The 19,795-nt window shown below is 36.8% G+C and overlaps 1 protein-coding gene across 1 annotated transcript in view; it reads left to right on the top strand.

Annotated features, from left to right (window-relative positions):
- The window catches only part of LOC100376317 (uncharacterized), a 32,037-nt gene extending 12,895 nt beyond the window's left edge, over nucleotides 1–19,142 (top strand). Inside the window, exons 4-7 of the mRNA XM_006816204.3 lie at nucleotides 6,732–6,808; nucleotides 7,690–7,776; nucleotides 8,083–8,162; nucleotides 18,163–19,142. Of these exons, the coding sequence (XP_006816267.3) occupies nucleotides 6,732–6,808; nucleotides 7,690–7,776; nucleotides 8,083–8,162; nucleotides 18,163–18,940 (1,022 nt within the window). The 3' untranslated portion in view covers nucleotides 18,941–19,142. The remainder of the gene's footprint in view (nucleotides 1–6,731; nucleotides 6,809–7,689; nucleotides 7,777–8,082; nucleotides 8,163–18,162) is intronic.
- Nucleotides 19,143–19,795: the final 653 nt, after the last annotated feature.

The raw sequence follows: 19,795 nt of genomic DNA, 5'->3' as shown, positions 1-19,795 counted from the left end.
ACTGGCAGCCATCTTGTTTTTTGAAAATGTCGTGTTTTGGACATGCTTTGTCAGTTTTCATTCAAATTTAGTACATAGATCATACATGTTAGGATACATGTCCCCGACCGTCCGTGAGTTCCTGAGTCTGTCCGTCCGACTGTCCGTGTGTCCGTCTGTCCGTGCGTCAGTCTATCCAACGTCATATTTCAGAATCCTGTGGACCGATTCCGTTCATTCTTTGCATGTGCCTAGTACCTTATGTGGGGCATATGCACATGCAGTGGTTTAGCGATTCGATGCAAAATGGCCGACTGGCAGCCATCTTGTTTTTTGAAAATGTTGTATTTTGGACATGCTTTGTCAGTTGTCATTCAAACTTGGTACATAGATTATACATGTTAGGATACATGTCCATGATGGATCAAAGATGGTCGACTGATCTTGTTTTTGTTTTTTTATGCGGTATCTTGGACGTGCTCTGTCAGTTTTCATTCAAATTTGGCACATACATGTACTTTATACATGTTAGGATGCATATCCATGACAATTTATTTCAAAATCTGGTCAAGGATGGCCGATTGACAGCCATCTGACTTTTTGGCCTTACTACTATATTTCCACAATTTATGTACCATTTTCATTCGTATTTGGCACATACATCATACATATCAGTGTGTTTCATAATCAGATCAAAGATGGCTGAATAACGGCTGTTTTTATTATGGCCATATTACTATGACACGAAACACGTGTTTTGATGTAAATAAACAATCTGTTGTATACGCCACTTGGAACTCAAGTTTCAAGGACATGCTCGCGACAACCCCTCCGCTTTAATATGACGAGCACAAAGAGAACTTAACGGGGACTGTGTCATTTTCAATGACTTGTTCATTATATCATAGCAGGTTGCCTATGATTATATTCGTATTGGTTATGTTGTAAGCATTAAACTGTTGTAATCACAATGACTGTGTTGTAATGAAGATTTTGCCGATCTCGTGCGATTCAACATGGCGGATGTACAGTGACAACACGTGTGTGGATGGTCGGTCGAGTACAGTCTGCAACGGACCATGAAATTGCCCGGTGTTTTTTCGGCAGTTTTTTTAGTTTTTTTTTTTTAATATTTTGGATATTCACTCCTGACGCTTAAAATAGTCTAATTTATATTTTACCGTAGTCATTGACACCTATATTCAAGAGTATGAAGTTTCTGTTAACAATGTTAAATTATTCTTCAAATGCTCAGTTTACTTTTGAAAACAACTAATTTTTTTATTTAAAAAAATCATGCCGTTTTCCCCGTCAAAATCATAGCATAAAGATCTTGCTACAACATCGGTAATTCTACTACCGCGTTGCGTTCACCACTAGGTCACTGAACCGTCATTAACATGTTTAAATGAGCCACGTGTAATGAAAACATGGCGGATATCGCATCGAGCATTTACATGAAATCATTCGTTTACGTTGAAACTAAGTTGAATTTTACTTCCAATTCATAAAAATTCAACGAATTTACTTTTTGTACGTTATTATAATCATTACTGAATAATAATCAACAATTGCAATACTTCGAAAACAAGTAAGTTATTCACTTGCGAAACACAGAATGACCGGATTGTGTTAATACCTTGATCAGCCTGCCGTGATCATTTGCTACCGGTACTAACCACTAAGCAATGTATTCGTGTTTGTATTTATTTGAAACTTCTTTTAGAACATACTTTTCGTTATCAACAAAATTAGAAAAAAATAATGCATATTACATTTTTTTAAATTTCAACATTTCACAATGCCTATTTTAGAACCAAATTAAGGCCTTTCAGGGATTATATAAGTACATGTTATTATGTAATTCATTATGAAAACTGACTAAATTAAATCTTATTTTTAATTGTTTGAACAGAATTATTATTTATATCGGTAATGACGTTTTCATCCAATATTAATTGTGCAATTGTTAAAATGCTTACCTACACATTTATTGGTTTTGTTTCTGTTGGCCTGAAATAGACATTTGTAAAAAAAAATTAAAAAATCATGCTTGATTAAAATTGAAAAAAAAAAAATTTAGCCATGTAGCCCTTTCCTGTCATTTGTTTTCAACTTCTTCCAAAGTAAAACTGGCGAAGCCTTGTAATTGCCATACAATCATCATTTGTGGGAAAACTTGTATGTTATTGAAAATCTTTATTTTGTTGTCTGTGAATTAATATAATATTTGAAATGGTGTAATGGTGCAAAATATTCTCAAACAATCGGTCTTCTGGTGGCACTACACTGCGCATTTATGCACAGTCAGTATCCCAATGCACGATCATAGCTTACTAAGTGATGATGGTGGTTGAAATGAAAAACTGAATACAAAAATATAGTCCAGTAACATCTCAAACAAATTTCTGTCTGCTGTGAATACTTGTTTCGTTGCATCAAATGAAAATCGCAATTTTATGATAGAGCTTGCGATATTGTGCATCAAATGCCATACAGGGTCAAGTGATTGACCAATAAAAAATGTGGTTTTTATGTATCAGGTCATTGAATGTATCCAAAAACATGGTACCAATGATCTGAAATTTCAGGAGTGCTCGCTGAAGGCTTATCATTCTTGCATATTGTCTTGTGTTAATAGATACAGTTCATGCTGTAGAACATGAATCAAACTCTTACACTGTTCAAAAATTAAATTTATTTCTTTTTTCTATCTAGAATTTTAGTATTCTCAAATTAATTTTAAATATTACATATATCTATTCTGTACCACATGTTCTTTTTAAGCCATCTTTGCTTATACTTATTTTTAACTATGATTTTTTTTTTTTTACAGGCAGCAGGGTTATTTTATATTCCTTTCTATATTGATCTATTTACCCTTTAGTGGCTCATCTTCAATACTGCCCTATAGTGGCTCATCTTCAATACTGCCCTATAGTGGCTCATCTTCAATACTGCCCCTTTGAGACATATTATTCAAGCACAGTAATATCAGTCTTATAAAACATTGTAATTTGAATTTAATAATATCACTGATAAATATCACTGTACTAAGAAGACAATTATTGTTACTGTGTTTTTGAATTATTATTTTCCCTGAAAATATAGCTTTACTGCATTTACAGTTTCTTAATAAATGTTGCTGTATGTACAGTAAATACTTTTTAAACAATAAACCATACTATACTTTTAAGAAATGTTATTTGTACAATGCGAGAATGATTCTATTGCTTGGTGGTGATATAGAAACAGATCTAGGTTCTCTTGATATACAAAGAATGTAAGGGAAGAGTAGGAAATCAAACGGGCGGTGCACCGCGGTCATTACCGCGGTGTACCGCAGAACGCCGGGGAGAGCCGCGGACTGCTTATAATTAGAGGCCTCTACCGCTGTACCGGTCACAACCGCGGTCCTCGGTAATGTGTGAAATACGTACTTAACAGTTTCTTTGTTATTCCATGAGTCATTGTTTTAAAATCCGATGCTGTAAATGAATACGATATGTGCGCTTGTTTAGTATTTAGTACATGTATTTAGCGTCAATTTCCAAAGTGATGCGATACAATTTTTCATGGTACATGTAGGTATACCTTTATTACACTGGAATAAAGTTTACAATTGAAAAGAGGACAATTTACAAAGTTTCAGCGTATCCAAGCCGTATCCTGGTTCTTGATTGATTTGGCAGTATCATGTTCACCATTTGTGTCACACTCCAGAAAAAATGGCCAGCAAACGAAAAACGGGCGAACTAATCAAAACAGGTCAGGCTGTCTTGTCTGCATTGCACTGACAATGACATGATTATTTTCTGTTTCGTTTCATAAATCTTGCCTTGTGCATGTATTCTTGGTTGACAGAATCTTCTTTAAACAAAAGACGTTATTTTTCTGTTACATGTTCGTGTTCCATGGTACTCGTGAGTGTGTAAGGCATTTTGAATGAATAATTATTGACTTTATGATACCGTATGATAACGCGAGCTGGCTCGATTAGAATTTCATTGCGCGTGGACCGCTGAGGTCATTGCCCGTTACTGTGCCAACCGCACGTAGTTCAAAAGCACCTGACGTTGTTTTTGTTTTTTTCTTGCGATCGAATACTCTGCGTTCAAAGTACGCTGCCCCGAGTTTGAAATTACAGTAAATTGTAACGCATGGATTTTATTTACATGAAATTTAGTTTATTTCAAAATGATATAGATGTCAAACCATAATTATTATTATTTGAAATGTTGTTTCTTGACTTGACTTTTCTGGTTTTAATGTTTTGTGTGTGCGTGTTTGTTTACAATATCATTATCAACAACAGTTATTCAGTGGCCCCGTCCGTCTCTGAGGCAGTAAGTCGCGGTTTCGACTAAGTCGTGTAGTTATAAATTATACAAATTATACGAAAGCAACGCAATTTCAAGTCGACAAAGTTGAAATATTCACAACCTGTACGTAAACAACGGAAAATAAGTTTGCGTAATTATTACAAAGGCAACGCATTATCAAGTCGGCAAAGTTGAAATATTCACAGCCAGTACGTAAACAATGGAAAATAAGTTTGCGTAATTATTACGAAGGCAACGCATTATCACGTCGGCAATGGTGAAATATTCACAACCAGAACGGTAACAATTTTTACGTAGGCAACGCAGAGCCAGTAAATATTTGCGTAATGGGATGTGTATAATAACAAGGTTAATGCGCGGAGCGCGAATGGTCACCAAGGTAACAACCCACTTGTTCAGCGCGTGACTTGGGGTTAAACTTGGGCCAAGGTTTATTAGATTAGTCAGTTTCGCCAAGAAGTGTGCTATTTTTTTCGCTGATCACCCAGTTGTTGTAGTATATATTGTAGCACCAAGTGTGTGACACTCCCTCTTCGACTTCGGCTTCGGCTTGCTTTTCCTACTTAGTGCATGGTCTCGAGGTAACGTAAACTGCGGCCTCTCATCAAGTGTTTTACACTTGGAATTTATACTTCGCCCGATTATATTGGTATACGCGAAACATTAATCTTTTAAAATAAATCCTGAGACCATACATGATGTAAATTCAAAATAATGTGATATTATTTTACATTATGTGGGGTCTACATTATTCTGGGTTGCTTTGCGATGTTATACCAAGACTCATGAAAATAAACTAGTGTTCTTCTGCAAACTAATAGACGATTTTTCCAATCTTCTGGTACCACTCGATTTTTATTATTTGAACTTGGCGGCAAGTAACATTTAGTTTCCCAGTCTATTGTGTCCATTCATAGTCTTAACAATAGGGTGTAAATTGCCATGCGAGCCTACCGTACATGACCGCGGTAAACCGGGGTTATGGAATCTATGCATAAATTTGCATAAAATGCGGTCGACCGGCGAGCACCCACCACCACCGCGGTAATGACCGCGGTTAACCGCGAGTTTGATTTCCTACTCTTCCCTAATTAACATGTCAAGTCAAAGAAGTTATTACATGTACTGAACATCAGGAGGGGTCACTCAGATTTATGAATGATATCTCTGGAGCAAGTACGTGTATGACAAATAGTCTTGTTGCACTTGTGTACTCAGAAACTCTGGACATGAATCAATGGAATTCTTCAATTATCAGTAAAATATTAGATTACGGAAAATTACTTTATGATGATGTGTATCTGCATAGACAGAATACTGATTCATCATCCTACTTGCAGATTTCAGATTTAAAAGTTTGCTTCTCAGTTGAGTTGTATCAATTTTGGTGTTCTCCAGGTATATTTTACTGATCATTTTATTGTCTTGTGTTTATACTAGCATGCACTGTCATGGTTTATATGCTCAGGGCAAATCACTGCATCAATCACATGCAATAGAGTTCGGCAACGTGATATCACATGCAATGCAAAGCAGTTCAGCTAACTGATACAGAATAACCTCATTATTGGAAGTATATTTGGACGGTTAAAATGGATTGGTCTAAGAAAAGAAAAGAATTTAACTACACACTGAATATATATCACCAAACAAAGTGTAATGCTGTAACCATCACATCTGCACACAACCTAATAGCGAGTGTAATATTTTAACGGGGACTCTGTCATACATGACTTGTCATTTGTTTCTTAAGTACCATTCAACAGATTTTGATGAAACTTGGTACATAGATGCCCTTTGATAATGCGCAAACCTGATTAGTTTGGGTTGAAATCAATGTGATATAAGTACTGTTGCTGATAGAGACATGCAACTTGTGCTATGATTTTGTCTGACAAGATATATGACCAAAATATCAAGTCATCATATAGAGTCATTATTTCATTAATTATTTTTGATTGTTAAACCATAGCTACTTGAAACCCTGCAAATCATTGCTTGCTCTTGTATGCTGTATTTGCTTCATGCCTCCAATATCTTCAGCACACATGAGTTCTTTGATTACCCTTGACATAAAAGCAATTACTACAGGCATGTGGCAAGAAAAAGATGCATATAGAGCATTATACCCATCTCTATACAATACTGCATTAAAATTGACACACAGTTAATGCATGGAGCCCTTTGGTAGACATGCATATGCGACTTGGACTGCTGCTAAGAACAACACAGAGACTGTGCATTGTTACACTTATTAAAAGTAATATTATCTTACAAGAATTTTACATTTCCCATTCAAAGATTTCTCAGAAAGATTTGTGCAGATAAAACAGCAGCAGACGATACAGACTTTGACATTAATTTGCATATGGACAGTAATGTTGAGTTGTTATTTGCTCATTACATTAGGCTTGGAAGACACTTCCCCAGAAGAGCTACGATATTTCACGTATGAAGCCAGAGAAGCTGGTAAATGGAACCAATATGTAAGTTCTAATGGCTCTACCATCAGGAGGAAAACACATTGTCTGTGAAGACAAAAATTATCAACCAAACCCAGTAATCAGGAGGCAGTAAATAAGAAACAAAGAAATTTCAAACTCTACATTTTGCATCAGAACCATTCTTCAGTAGTATCACAAGCCAAAATGAATTGACAAATAAAATAAGAAACTACCGGGGTAATCAGGGCAAAGAAAGGGCACTAAAATATATATTTATTCCAGCTGTGAAAGTGTGCCCAACATGAGGATGATGGGTATTTTTGTGTCATTCTGATTTTTTAGGTTTGTTTGATATTTTGTTTCTCAGAGCATCAGTTCTTGGTTTATATGTGTTAATGTATTTGCACTGATATCTCAAGAACTATGTATGCTCCACATGGTTACAGTACAGTTTGAGTGTAACTTAACTTTCATCTGGATTACAAAAATCACTGTATATTCCCTAAATATGTCTCATATTAGTAATTAAGTTATATAAAGAGCAAGTTAAAATTATTGATAAAAATAAAACCAGCCTGGAAGTTAAGTAACGCTCAGGAATTTGTTTATGTATTTAATATCTATTTTCTATAATAATTATCTAATTATTTTAAACCACTCATCAGATTTCAATGAAACTTGGTACACAATAATTATTCCTTTTGTTATAATATTTATAGAGATAGGTTTCTGTTAGTATTATATACTTCAATTATGTGGATTGCTTTCACAATAAGTGCATCTCAAAAACAGAACTGTATCAGTCAACATGCTTCTTGTTTTATAGGCAAATCTTCAATATTTCTGGCATGTATTTCATGCCTTCATTACCCTCAGTAGACAGGAGTTGAAGCTTTCATTGCTTTTATTGGTTGTAATTTTAGAGTCAAGTAATTACCCAGTCAGTTCTTGAAGTGACTAAAAGACGAAATGATCTGAAATTCCCTGACGCAGCAATTAAGACAAAAATAGTAAGTATTGAATCTGAAGGACATCTTGATGCATTGCATTTTGTTTCAAAGAAGATGTCATATTGTGACATGCCTGGCATGATTGCATTTGAAAGTTACACAAACATATCATGAGATACATGTGAATTTATTTGTTTCATAATGTCTGACCAGCGGCCATTTTTGGTGGCCATTTTAAATCTTCCAAATTTGGGAATAAAAATCACAGAACAAAATTAGAATCAGTTTAGAAACAGTACAGTTTAGATAAGTTAATAATAATTCCCTTATAAAATATGAAAGAGATTTTTGTATTTATTCTTATAGATTCAAGTTTATATTGGTAATACAAACATAAGAACAGTGTTTTCATCACCATTATCAACACATGCTATACTCAGTGGAAGGTGAGTTTAATATATACAGTGAAACAAGTATCAAATGAATTCTAATTTAGGCGTCATTTTTGGAACAATTCAATCATTCCTGACACCTAAATTAGAGTGGGATGCTTTTCGTAGCCACTGATACCTATTCAAGATTACAATATAGTTTATTCTGATTAACATGGAGGATAAACTCCTTTTTGACTAAGAGCTGCACTGTTATCATTGGAAAAGTGTCAGTTTGTCTTTCAAAAATTACTCCTAGTAATTTCCTGTTTTTCAAATCATGTCATTTTCCCTGAAAATCAAAGCAAACAGATTTTACTTCAACATTGATGAATTAATTTGGTTGTTGTGTTGGCTGCACAAAATTGGTCAATAACCAGTTCGATTTATTGGGTCAAAGAGCACAATAGTTTCATGCATGAAAAAAGACATGGCAGATATTATTTCAAATAATTACCGGTAGCTTCTCAGCATTTTTTTTTATTTAAAACTTGTTCTATACTTGTCAGTACCAAAAAAAAACACCCCAATCCATATCACATTAAATCACTGGGTATTTTTGGGAGGGCAATTTGACTGTTTGAGATGTATATTTTCACTCTCATCAATGTCATTGTCTATGCCATATTTAATTTATATTATTATATTATTGGCACTGTAGGAAAAAGTTGAAAAACAATTCTGTCCATATTGACAATGATGACTGCAGCATCAATACATTGTTTTGTCTGAACTAACTTGAACTTGTACCATAATGCATCTGTGTAGATCGTTATCTAAGTTTGATTTTACTTCATCTCACCTGTATATTTAACAGAGACTAATGGTCAATGCTTTATGAAAAACATATTTTTTTATTATTTTTTATTTAAATGTACATGTAGTAAGGGAGTCTCTTGGAATAATTAGTCTCCATTTGACAAAGTCCAAAACAGGAACTTAGGTTTTGTTTTCTGTCTATGCATCCGCATAGTTGTGTTTTAGTCTACCCCAAATCTCAGAGGAACAACATTTAATCAACAGACCGTTAACGGCAAACAGTATAACTCTACCCACAATGCACTACTACAATGGGTATTGGAAAATCTCAACAACTTGTAGGGAATATAAATGTATGAAAAAGCACTTCTATATAATTATTATAAATGAAAGACCAGTTAAATAAAAACTGGCAGATGAGGGCGCTCTCCGTCAATATCGAGAGCTGTCCGGTGACTAGTATGCTGGTAAGGTAACTCAACGGAATGTGTTCTAGCATTTATAGAACACGAACACAGTAACTGCTTTAACTCGATATCGTTTACAATGAAACAGTACTATTCACTACATTCAATTACCCACCATAGACTCCGGTCAGTCAAAATGACTATTTTAAACTGTAGGCATTAATCAGTGATTCTGCCCATGACGGAGAGAGAAAATCTAGGTCAGGGGAAGCCTTACGTCATATTACGTGATATTCACTCTTTTCTTTATCTCCGCACCAACGGGGATGAAGTCTAGCGGCTCTGCCTGGAAGGCTTGCTTTTTCCTGTCCTGGGTTCTGCATTGGGTTGCTACCACGGCCGCGGTAGTCGACACTGTGGCTGGTAGGATAGGTTTTTCTTATTATTTTTACCCCTGTGTCGTTTCCCCCTTTGTGTGTATAATTTTTTACAACAAAGAAAATAAAACTCAGTGACAAAATTTAACCACGTCGTTTCTTTGCGTCACCTTTTCCAACTGTATTTCGCTTCCCTCATTCATGTCATGTTCATTTTTATGTTTTACCAATGTATTTAGAAATGGATAGATGTAATGACAGCACCAGAGGCTCGCCTCCGGTTTTGTCTCCTTATTTTTCGAGGCGACTGTGCAGTGGTTATAATCAAAATTTACCAGCACGGAACCCCCATTCGAAATGCTATTTCTGCCATGACTGCATGCGGGGTTCGGGGTTTTTGCCTTGAAGGCGTGTGTTTTCACTGGAGTTCTGAGGCCTGGGATGTTTTCCAGAGCCATGCAAAATCGCTGAGACTGACCGCGTCGCTCGTATTTCACAGCAAGGTCGCTCGTCCAGTAAAAACCGACAACGGCGAGGCTGTACCCCTAGAGGTCTTTCCTCCTAAGGGGCCCGTTGCGGATCCATCCTCACACAGCGCCAGGTTTGCCGCTGAGATAAGGGCTTTGGGCAAAGGACTGTCAGGGCAAATTCGAATCTCGGGTGCCCCCCCCTTTCGGGTTATGTACAGCCCCCTACATTTCACCAGGTGGTGCTGCTACTTCACTAAACGCTGAGAATTCGTTCTTGTTCTTGCTGGTTGATGGAAGGTGAAAAACTAAACGATTAACCATGGGAGGGTTAGTGACAGTGACACAACAGTGTACAACAGTGCTTAAAAATATGGAAAATAATAAATGTCCGGGGATGGACGGTTTTAGTGCCGAGTTTTTTTGGTCTGACATTAGGCAGTTTGTTTTAAATTCATTAAACAAAGCATATACTTCGGGGTCATTGTCTGAAACACAGGGCCGTAGTATAATTACATGTATCCCAAAATCTGATAAAGATAGATCTTTCTTAAAAAACTGGCGCCCTATCTCACTGTTAAATACAAAATATAAAATTGCATCGGGTGTTTTGTCAGGTAGAATGAGGAAAGTGTTGCCTAGTATTATTCATAGTGATCAAAAGGGTTTTCTAAAAGGACGGAATATTGGTGAAAATACGTGTTTAGTTTATGATGTATTGCGTGGGTTCATTGTAAAAGACAATCTGGGCATGCTTGTTCTGCTCGATTTTACAAAAGCTTTCTTGGAATTTTTTTGACAAAACGCTAGATTTTCTTAACTTTGAGGAACCATTCAGAAAGTGGGTTGAAATCTTTTATTCCAGTGCCTCAAGTTGCGTAACTAACAATGGTCATTTTTTCGATTTTTTTCAATTACATAGGGGGGGGGGGGGTGCGACAGGGTGACCCTATATCTCCATATCTTTTTATTCTTTGTGTTGAGTCGCTTGCCCATAAAATACGTCACTGCTCAGACATTAGTGGGGTGACCTTATGGACACAGGAATTTCTTTTAGGTCAATACGCAGATGACACATTTACCTTTCTTGATGGTTCAGAATCGTCTCTAAAAAGTTTATTTTTTATACTTGAACAATTTGCATACATTTCAGGTCTCCAGATAAATCATGATAAAGCAAGAGTAATTTGGATAGGATCAAAACGCCACTGTGAAGAAACTATGCTTCCGCACCTAAATTTAAATTGGTCTGACAAGCCTTTTACATTATTAGGTGTACATTTTGACAAGGATTTAATTCTGTGTGAGAAAATTAATTTTGATGACTTGGAGACCTTTGACATTATGTGGCATGGTGACAGTAGTGAAGACATTAGCGTTGTTGAAAATGGTACACATATTATCTGTGTTGCCTCCTATGCCAGTAAAACAGACAAAGTCTATTATGAACATTTTTTATGAATTCATTTGGAATAAAAAACAAGACAAAATTAAAAGACTTCGTTTGTGTTGTGAATACCACAATGGCGGTTTGAGCCTAACTCATTTACCATCTTTTATTGAATCGCTTCCTGTCTCCTGGGTAGATAAGCTGTTATCTAGCCAATATGATGAAAGTGGCTGGAAACGGCTATTTCAAGCTTATACTACCGTAATATGGATTGCTCATGTTTTAAAGTTTTCAGTCAGAAACAAGCTGCTGACTTTGCTGAAAAAAGGTTAAAGTCAAACCCCTTTTGGTACCATGCTTTTCTGAGTTGATCTAAAACAATTACGGTACATGTACAATCCCTTACTCAAAGCAATGCATTTGGTTTAACCCTGATATCTTAATTAATAAGCAAACTATTTTCTATAGAGGTTGGTACCAGAGTGGTATTGTATTTCTTTCGGATGTACTGGATGATAGTGGCAATTTCCTCACCTTTAAAACTTTCTCAGACAAATATAACATATCATCAAATCAATTTTTAAAGTATTTTGGTCTTATTGATGCTATTCCTGGAAATTGGTTAGTTTCCTTGAATAGCAGAGATATTGAAAATGAATCTACCCTTATCCATATTAAAAGAGCTTAGTCAGAAATAGTGGAGAGAGTATATAGGTTAAACCTAATAACTCAAACCTGTGTTGAAAAGTGGGAGAGGTTATTTGGCACAAATCTAAATTTTGAATATTATTTTAAACTACCTTTCATTATTACTGATGATGTATCACTCAGAAATTTTCAATACAGACTGATTAATAGAATTACCACTACAAACAGGTTTTTAAAAATACGTAATATAGTTGATACTGATAAATGTACTTTTTGTAACAATTTTCCTGAAACACTGCTTCATTTGTTTTATAATTGTATTCATGTCTCCTCAGTGCATCGCGATCTTGAATTGGCTCTTGACAATAATTGTAATATTTCAGTAAATTTTTCATCAAAAGATGTCATCTTGGGATTAAATGTACATGATTCTAATTTAAATTCAGACTACATTCTTTGTTTAAAAAACCTTTTACTGCTGATGAAAAAATATATTTTTACCTTGCCCGTACCATCAAAGATGGAAGGAAAAGGTATATTAAGGGTTAAATTTTTGTTCGGCGTTGTTGTCGTTGTCGTTGTTGTCGTCGTTAATAATTGTTATTGTATGCACAATAACTTTACTAATTCTATTCTAAACTTTATCAAACTTGGTCACCTTATTTATCAGTATAAAGTCTTCCCTGAGTTTGAACAACAGATGTCCTGTATGAAAATATCATGCAAAAATTGAGAAAATCTGATAAAATATTTTGACTGTTTCTACTTGACTGATCACTGGTGATACACATCAAAGGTCACTGATCTCAGTGGAATTATGCATTGTTGTATGTGTTCAATGAAGCAAATCATTTATCTTGTAATAATATCATTGGTAATGTATATCCCAAATCCCATGGGAATACTATACTGAGTTTTAAAACCAACTCATGGAGAGATTTTTTTTTTCACAGTCTGATACACATTTGCAAATCTACCAATAAAATCTTTACAAAAAACAAGATGTCAGAAAATCAATATAAGCACTCCTATGAACTGGGTGCCAAACTTTGATCATGATTTGAAGCTAATAGAAAATCTCTTTAGTTCAAACTTATCAAATAAAAAAACAGTACATAAAAAATACATTAAAAGCAAAATGTTGCATCCACATTTTGAAAAGAAAATTGTACTAAAATATATGTACCGTATTTATCCGGGTATAAGCCCAGGGTCTTGAACATGGAAAATTGTCAAAAAGAAGGTGTGGGCGTTTGCCAGGAGATCCCCGGCAAAAAAAACGAAAATTCGCGAAAATTGACAACACACAGATCAAACTGCGGCAGGGAATAGAACGGCAAATGAAAACATGCAACCGAAATAAATGAACAATATGCAACACTAGAAGTAAAACAAAAATAATGTATTGCTTATAATGTGACAAATATACCAGAAATAATAAAAATCGACAGTGAGGAATCATTTGAATTAGGATTTTCCCGCCGACAAACACGCCCAATACGCGTGAACTCAAAATGAATTAAAATGTCAGGGGTTAAACTGCGTAAAATGATTTCCGGTTCCGACAAATTACGAATCAACCGTCATACAAATTCAATAATAATTTACAAATTTACACAGTAAAAATTATATAAATTCATAGCTGTTTGAAAAAAAACATCTCGGATCTTTATTTGTACGTTCATTGCCATCTTCGTCAAACTCAAAACGATCAAATGTCGAACAAAATCCCTACAACTTATTCGTCGATATCGTCCCACACAATTTGGACTTAGCACTTTTAATCCACGGATTTCGCAGTCCGTCAGCTTGGCACTTTTCATTCATGTCTAATCATAATAAAGAGACAAGAAAAATGGGGTCGCTCTGCTGCGATGGCACACGATGCTTTTGTTTACAGTCTAGCAATCATCTTTGACCTTTATGCATCTGCTTTACTGATTGGCTAAGAATGACATCACTACTAGTATTTCATCATAAAGGGCAAATCGTGACATTGCTTTCTTATCAGACTGTTGACTTCTCTCTCCACTGGACACCAACTAACTATTTAAGTTGATTTGCATACAAAGCAGAGCTTGCAACATGATAGCTATTCATAGAGGGTGTTTTGTTTTTTTACTTTTCAAATAATACACTAGTCACACAATGAATATAATAAGGCAGTTCATATTTGTCTCAGTGAATCTTTAATTTTTGACCTGTACAAAATACTCGGACAAAAGCCAGCTAAGATTTTCTGGTATCTTGCATGTTTTATGAATCTATTCACGTCTTAATGCAGCACTTTTTTCTGCAATGAGGCATTTGTTTTTATACTAAAATATCTGAATTACTTTGAATAAAGCTGGAAATTATGTCCCTTAAAATAATTAAACAAATTAGGCACCAATGTTTTTGTAAGTTATTTACATCTATTAAGGACATTTGGTAGACTGATTCCCCACTGTTGGGTCAACCCCAAAATTTGTTTGTATTCAAAATTAATTATGACAATGTATATTTATATTGTAACAAACTATGATAAAATGAATTATATTATATAACAAAGGGCAAGGTCACCAGAGCTCAACTATGTTCAATAGTAGGTACAAAAAAAAAAAAAACATCGGTACACATCAATCCATACCTAGACGACTGGTTATTACATAACTCTAACAAGGGGTTATTAGCCGAGCAAGTAAGACTAACACAGAATTTACTTTACCAGTTGGGCTCTTTAGTAAATCAGACAAGTCCCATCCCTACCAAATGCAACAGTTGGTGTTCCTGGGCATGGAGTTCGACACAGAGGTAAGCTTGGTATAGCTATTTGAAGCGTGTTACTTGGCGCTAAGCAGCCTAGCCGAAAGTTTAGTCAGCGTTCCCTCAGTGTCCCTTCGAGAACTAATGCGGATCATCAGAATGATGACTTTGGTTCGAAGGGTAGTTCCTCAGGCCGCATTACGCAGCCGCCCGGTACAACACTTGTTGCTACAACACCGAGCTCACCTACGGGAACTAGACAGGTGGGTATTGATCTCGGACCAAGTGAAGGAAGCCCTGCCCTGGTGGTCGTCACTGGCCAACCTCGGACAGGGGGCCCCCTTGGACCCACTCGCTGCAGCTATGACTCTGGTAACAGATGCCTCCTTCCAAGGTTGGGGAGGGCACCTATTGGACAAACAAGCCCAAGGTATATGGCCCGCATTAGTTTTGGGACTACCATATCAACCGACTCAAACTGAGAGCAGTGTACTTAGCACTACCACGCTTTCTACCCATAGTTTGAGACCACAGAGTCCTGCTCCGCACAGGCAACCCAGCAGTGGTCTCCTTCAACAAGGGGGGGGGGGGCGTGTTCCCCATCATTGTCAGTCCTAGCAGAGCAAATTCTCTTTTGGTGTCTGGAATACAATGTGGAGCTAACCACACACCACCTTCCAGGGGTTATGAAAAGTCTGGCAGACGCCCTTTCGAGGCGGCTCCGTCTCTAGAACACAGAGTGGCAGATACACCAGTGGGTAGCCTCCAGGCTGTTTTCGCTGTGGGATGGTCCAAAGATAGAACGCCTAGCTCTCGACGTACGTAGCACTCCTGCTGACTCCAGGAGCCTGGGCCAGGGACGCCTTCCCGATCCCATGGACCCACATAGATGTGTACGCCTTTCCTCCCTTCCCGCTAGTTCACCGGGTACTGGAGAAAACTTTGACAGGTGCACACCTGCATATTGACACTGGTCGCACCCAATTGGCCAACCAAGGCCTAGTTTCCACCTCTGTTGGAAATGCTAGTCAAAACTTACCGGATGGCGCACTACCAACAAGCCCAGCGATGTATCACTTGCACGCATAGAGGCTCTCAATAGACTCGCACAGGCGAAAGTCTTGTGTGAGCGGGCTGCCAACATCCTGGCCAGGGCGAACAGGGATTCCACCAATGCTGCCTACAATTCAAGGTTGCGAGCATACACTGATTGGTGTAGCAAAAGGGAGATTGATCCATACCATCCCTCTATTGCCAGATAGCAGACTCCTTCGTCCACCTGTTTGACGAAGTGGGTTTGTCATACGCAGCGATCGTTGGCTACAGGTCGGCCTTGTCCCCCACCATTGAGAACGCTTTGGGAACAAGACTAGCCGATTGTCCTATTATTAGGAGACTATTTACTGCTTTCCATAATCAGAGGCCGTGACCCCGAACAAGGGAACCCAACTGGGATTTGTTGGTTGTGTTGTCCGCTCTAAGTAGTCCGCCCTTTGAGCACAGGCAAGGCAATACACCACCCTCTTTTGGGGTCTTAGCTAGGTGATGAGTGGTAGTTGTAGAGTGTATCATCCCGGACTGGCGTCTGCCTATAGTTCAAAATAGTCATTTTTACTGACCGGAGTCTATGTAGGTAGTGAATTTAGACAGAGGGTTCTCCGAACCTGCCTATTCACATAGTTCATACCCACCATAGCGTTGGTCTAGTCTTCGGTGCGGAGAGAAAGGAACCAGAGTGAATATCAGGGTAAGATGGAGTCGTCACATTACCTCGGTCACATGGTTCGTGATGTAAGGGAAATAAATCTTGGGGTCATGGGGCTTCCCCTGACCTAGATTTTATCTCTCCGTCATTGGCAGAATTACCTTGGGTAATTCTTTTAGATTTGTTCATTTCATGATGATATCTTCAATTCTCTGATTTGATGAATATTTTTGTCATTTTTGATAAAAAGTGATATTTGTGACTTCTTGTTGAAAACAGCAGGTCCAATTGCTTTGATATTACATATATAGGTACTACATGTGGATCTTTCTCAGATTTGTTCATTTCGTGATGATATCTTCAATTATCTAATTTTGATGAATATTTTTGTCATTTTTGGTGAACAGTAATATTTTCAAATTCTTGTTGAAAACTGAAAATCTGATTGCTTTGATACTAATACATATTGTTCATTTTCTAATGATTTCTTCAGTTCTTTAATTGTAATGTGCATTGCTAGCAGGGAGCTATCTCAGCCGACAGACTGCTTGTTTATTTAGTTGACCTTTGGCCGACCCCCCCCCCCCCCCCCAACATTAAACATTTCATTAACTGTTTCTCAGTCTTGTCATGACAGATTTCAATCAAACTTAGTACTGGAATCCTGGTTCATAACTTTGTTTCACTATTTTGATTCAAAATGGATGCTTAATTGTTAGAGATAATTTTACAGACTTAGTTTAAATTTGAAACAAAAACAAGAACTAATGGGTTGAATGTTGTCTTCAATTATTATTGGATTTACATGAAATTTTGCTGAAAACAAATGAAATTAACAAATTTTAACATGTCATCAACTGGGGGATGCCTATGTGGATTTCATTTAAATTTGAATATCACAAGTAACGGATTACTGACATACCTTAGTTTGTTTTATGAGTTGATTCAAAATAGCCAACTGGTGACTATTTTTGCCTGAAAAAATCAACATTCGAAAATATTGTAAACTGTTTCCTAGGCATGCCCTGACTAATATCATTCAAACTTGGTTTGACCATCACACATAATGGGTTACTGTTGCATACAAGTTTGTATAATGATATACATAAGCATGTCAAGTTGTTTTGATATTTGATGAGCTTTGACCAACTTTTGGCCATTTTTAGTCCCTGTTCGGATGTAGTCAGAAAAAGGGAACTTATGTTTTGCCCTCCATATGTCCGTGCGTCCGAACCTGTATCTTAGAAATGCCTGGACCATTCACAATCAAACTTCACACATACATCATACATGATATTATACATTGCACATCAATTTGTTTCACGATCTGATTCAAGATAGCTGTATGGCAGCTATTTTTGTGCTAAAAAATCATCAAAATCAAGCATTTCTTGGCTGTTTACAGATGGATATTGTTAAAACTGTTGTTTTATAAATTTCTATAATAAATGTTCAGTTCTTAGTGAAAACAGTAGTAAAATCTTACTTCTCAATTTATGGTGTATTTGTTGTTGCAGTGATGGTATACAGGCAGAGAATACAATTAGTACTAGTAGTACACCTCTGGGTTCTGCCAGTCAAGCTACTTCTCTTTTTGGAAGCCAAGGAACATTTGAAACAAACACAACCATCTTTGGAAACCAATCAGCCACAAGTACTCTGTTTGGAAATCAACCAGCTGCAACCACCAATACTGTGTTTGGAAATCAACCAGCTGCAACCACAAGTACTCTGTTTGGAAATCAACCAGCTGCAACCACCAATACTCTGTTTGGAAATCAACCAGCTGCAACCACAAGTACTCTGTTTGGAAATCAACCAGCTGCAACCACAAGTACTCTGTTTGGAAATCAACCAGCTGCAACCAACAATAATGTGTTTGGAAATCAACCAGCTGCAACCACAAGTACTCTGTTTGGAAATCAACCAGCTGCAACCAACAATAATGTGTTTGGAAATCAACCAGCTGCAACCACAAGTACTCTGTTTGGAAATCAACCAGCTGCAACCACAAGTACTCTGTTTGAAAACCAACCTGCTGCAGCTTCCAGTACCATTTTTGGAAATCCACCAGCATCTGGTAGTAGTGTGTTTGGAAGCACTGCATCGATATCCCAGACACCTGGTTTATTCGGAAACCCTCCACAGACTGCTGAATTCGTCACTTCCACAGCTTCAGATAGCTTGTACACAAACATTTCAGACCTTACTGATGCAGAGAGAGGACAATTCGAAAGTAAAACCTTCACTCTTGGCAGGATTCCTGTCAGACCGCCCCCTAGAGAAATGATCTAGAAAACATCTAGATTTCTGATGAAATGAAATGATGGTGTTCAAAGTTGTTGGAACCTTTAACATATCAAGTATCATGTAAACCAATATCAATAGCATCCATAATTTATCTGCCTTACCTTACTGAACATCACCAAGCAATTTCTTGGATTCGTTTGTGCTTGTGTTTCCTCAGCTTATGATTTCATTAAATTCTCAAATCACATACACGGATGGACTTTACTATAAAACCAATATTTTTAGTGAAGCATTTTTTATTTAAATTAATTTGTGACACATACCATACTTGGTTTGCTTCCTGCAGAATTCATATAGCATGCTAGGATTTATCGTACTGCAGACAAATTATAACTTAGTTTATAAATGACATGATAATAGTATGTCAGTATGATCTGTATTTATAGGATAATTTACTTGTTGTGAAATCATTCAGATATAGCATGTCACAAGGACTGCAGACCCAATTGTTATACTATAAGTGGCCGATGACAAGAACATTATCTGGCTTACAACACGTCAACCAGGGGTGAATACATTGGATTTGTATGAATAATCTTGTTCCTTTTTTTCGTTTATATTTTACATAGAAATTAACGAACCAGGAAAATAACATCTATAATCGTCCTTTGGAGTTTGAATGATTGTGCCATTATTAATGTTTACTATATTAATGTGTTTCAGGCTTTGTTTCAATTGTTATTGCAAGTGATTGAGTTAATCAGCTTATTAATAGTTGCGTTCACGCACAGCTCCTTAGCACGGGCTAAGAGGTCAAATTCCTTAGCCCGTGCTAAGAAAACGTGCATGAACGCTTAGCACGGGCTAAGGAATGCTAAGTACGGGTTAAATCTGATCCGA

The sequence above is a fragment of the Saccoglossus kowalevskii genome, chromosome 15 (assembly GCF_978046115.1).
Source record: "Saccoglossus kowalevskii chromosome 15, keSacKowa6.1, whole genome shotgun sequence".
Taxonomy (NCBI): Eukaryota; Metazoa; Hemichordata; class Enteropneusta; family Harrimaniidae; genus Saccoglossus; species Saccoglossus kowalevskii.
This window is presented reverse-complemented; position numbering and strand designations above follow the sequence as displayed.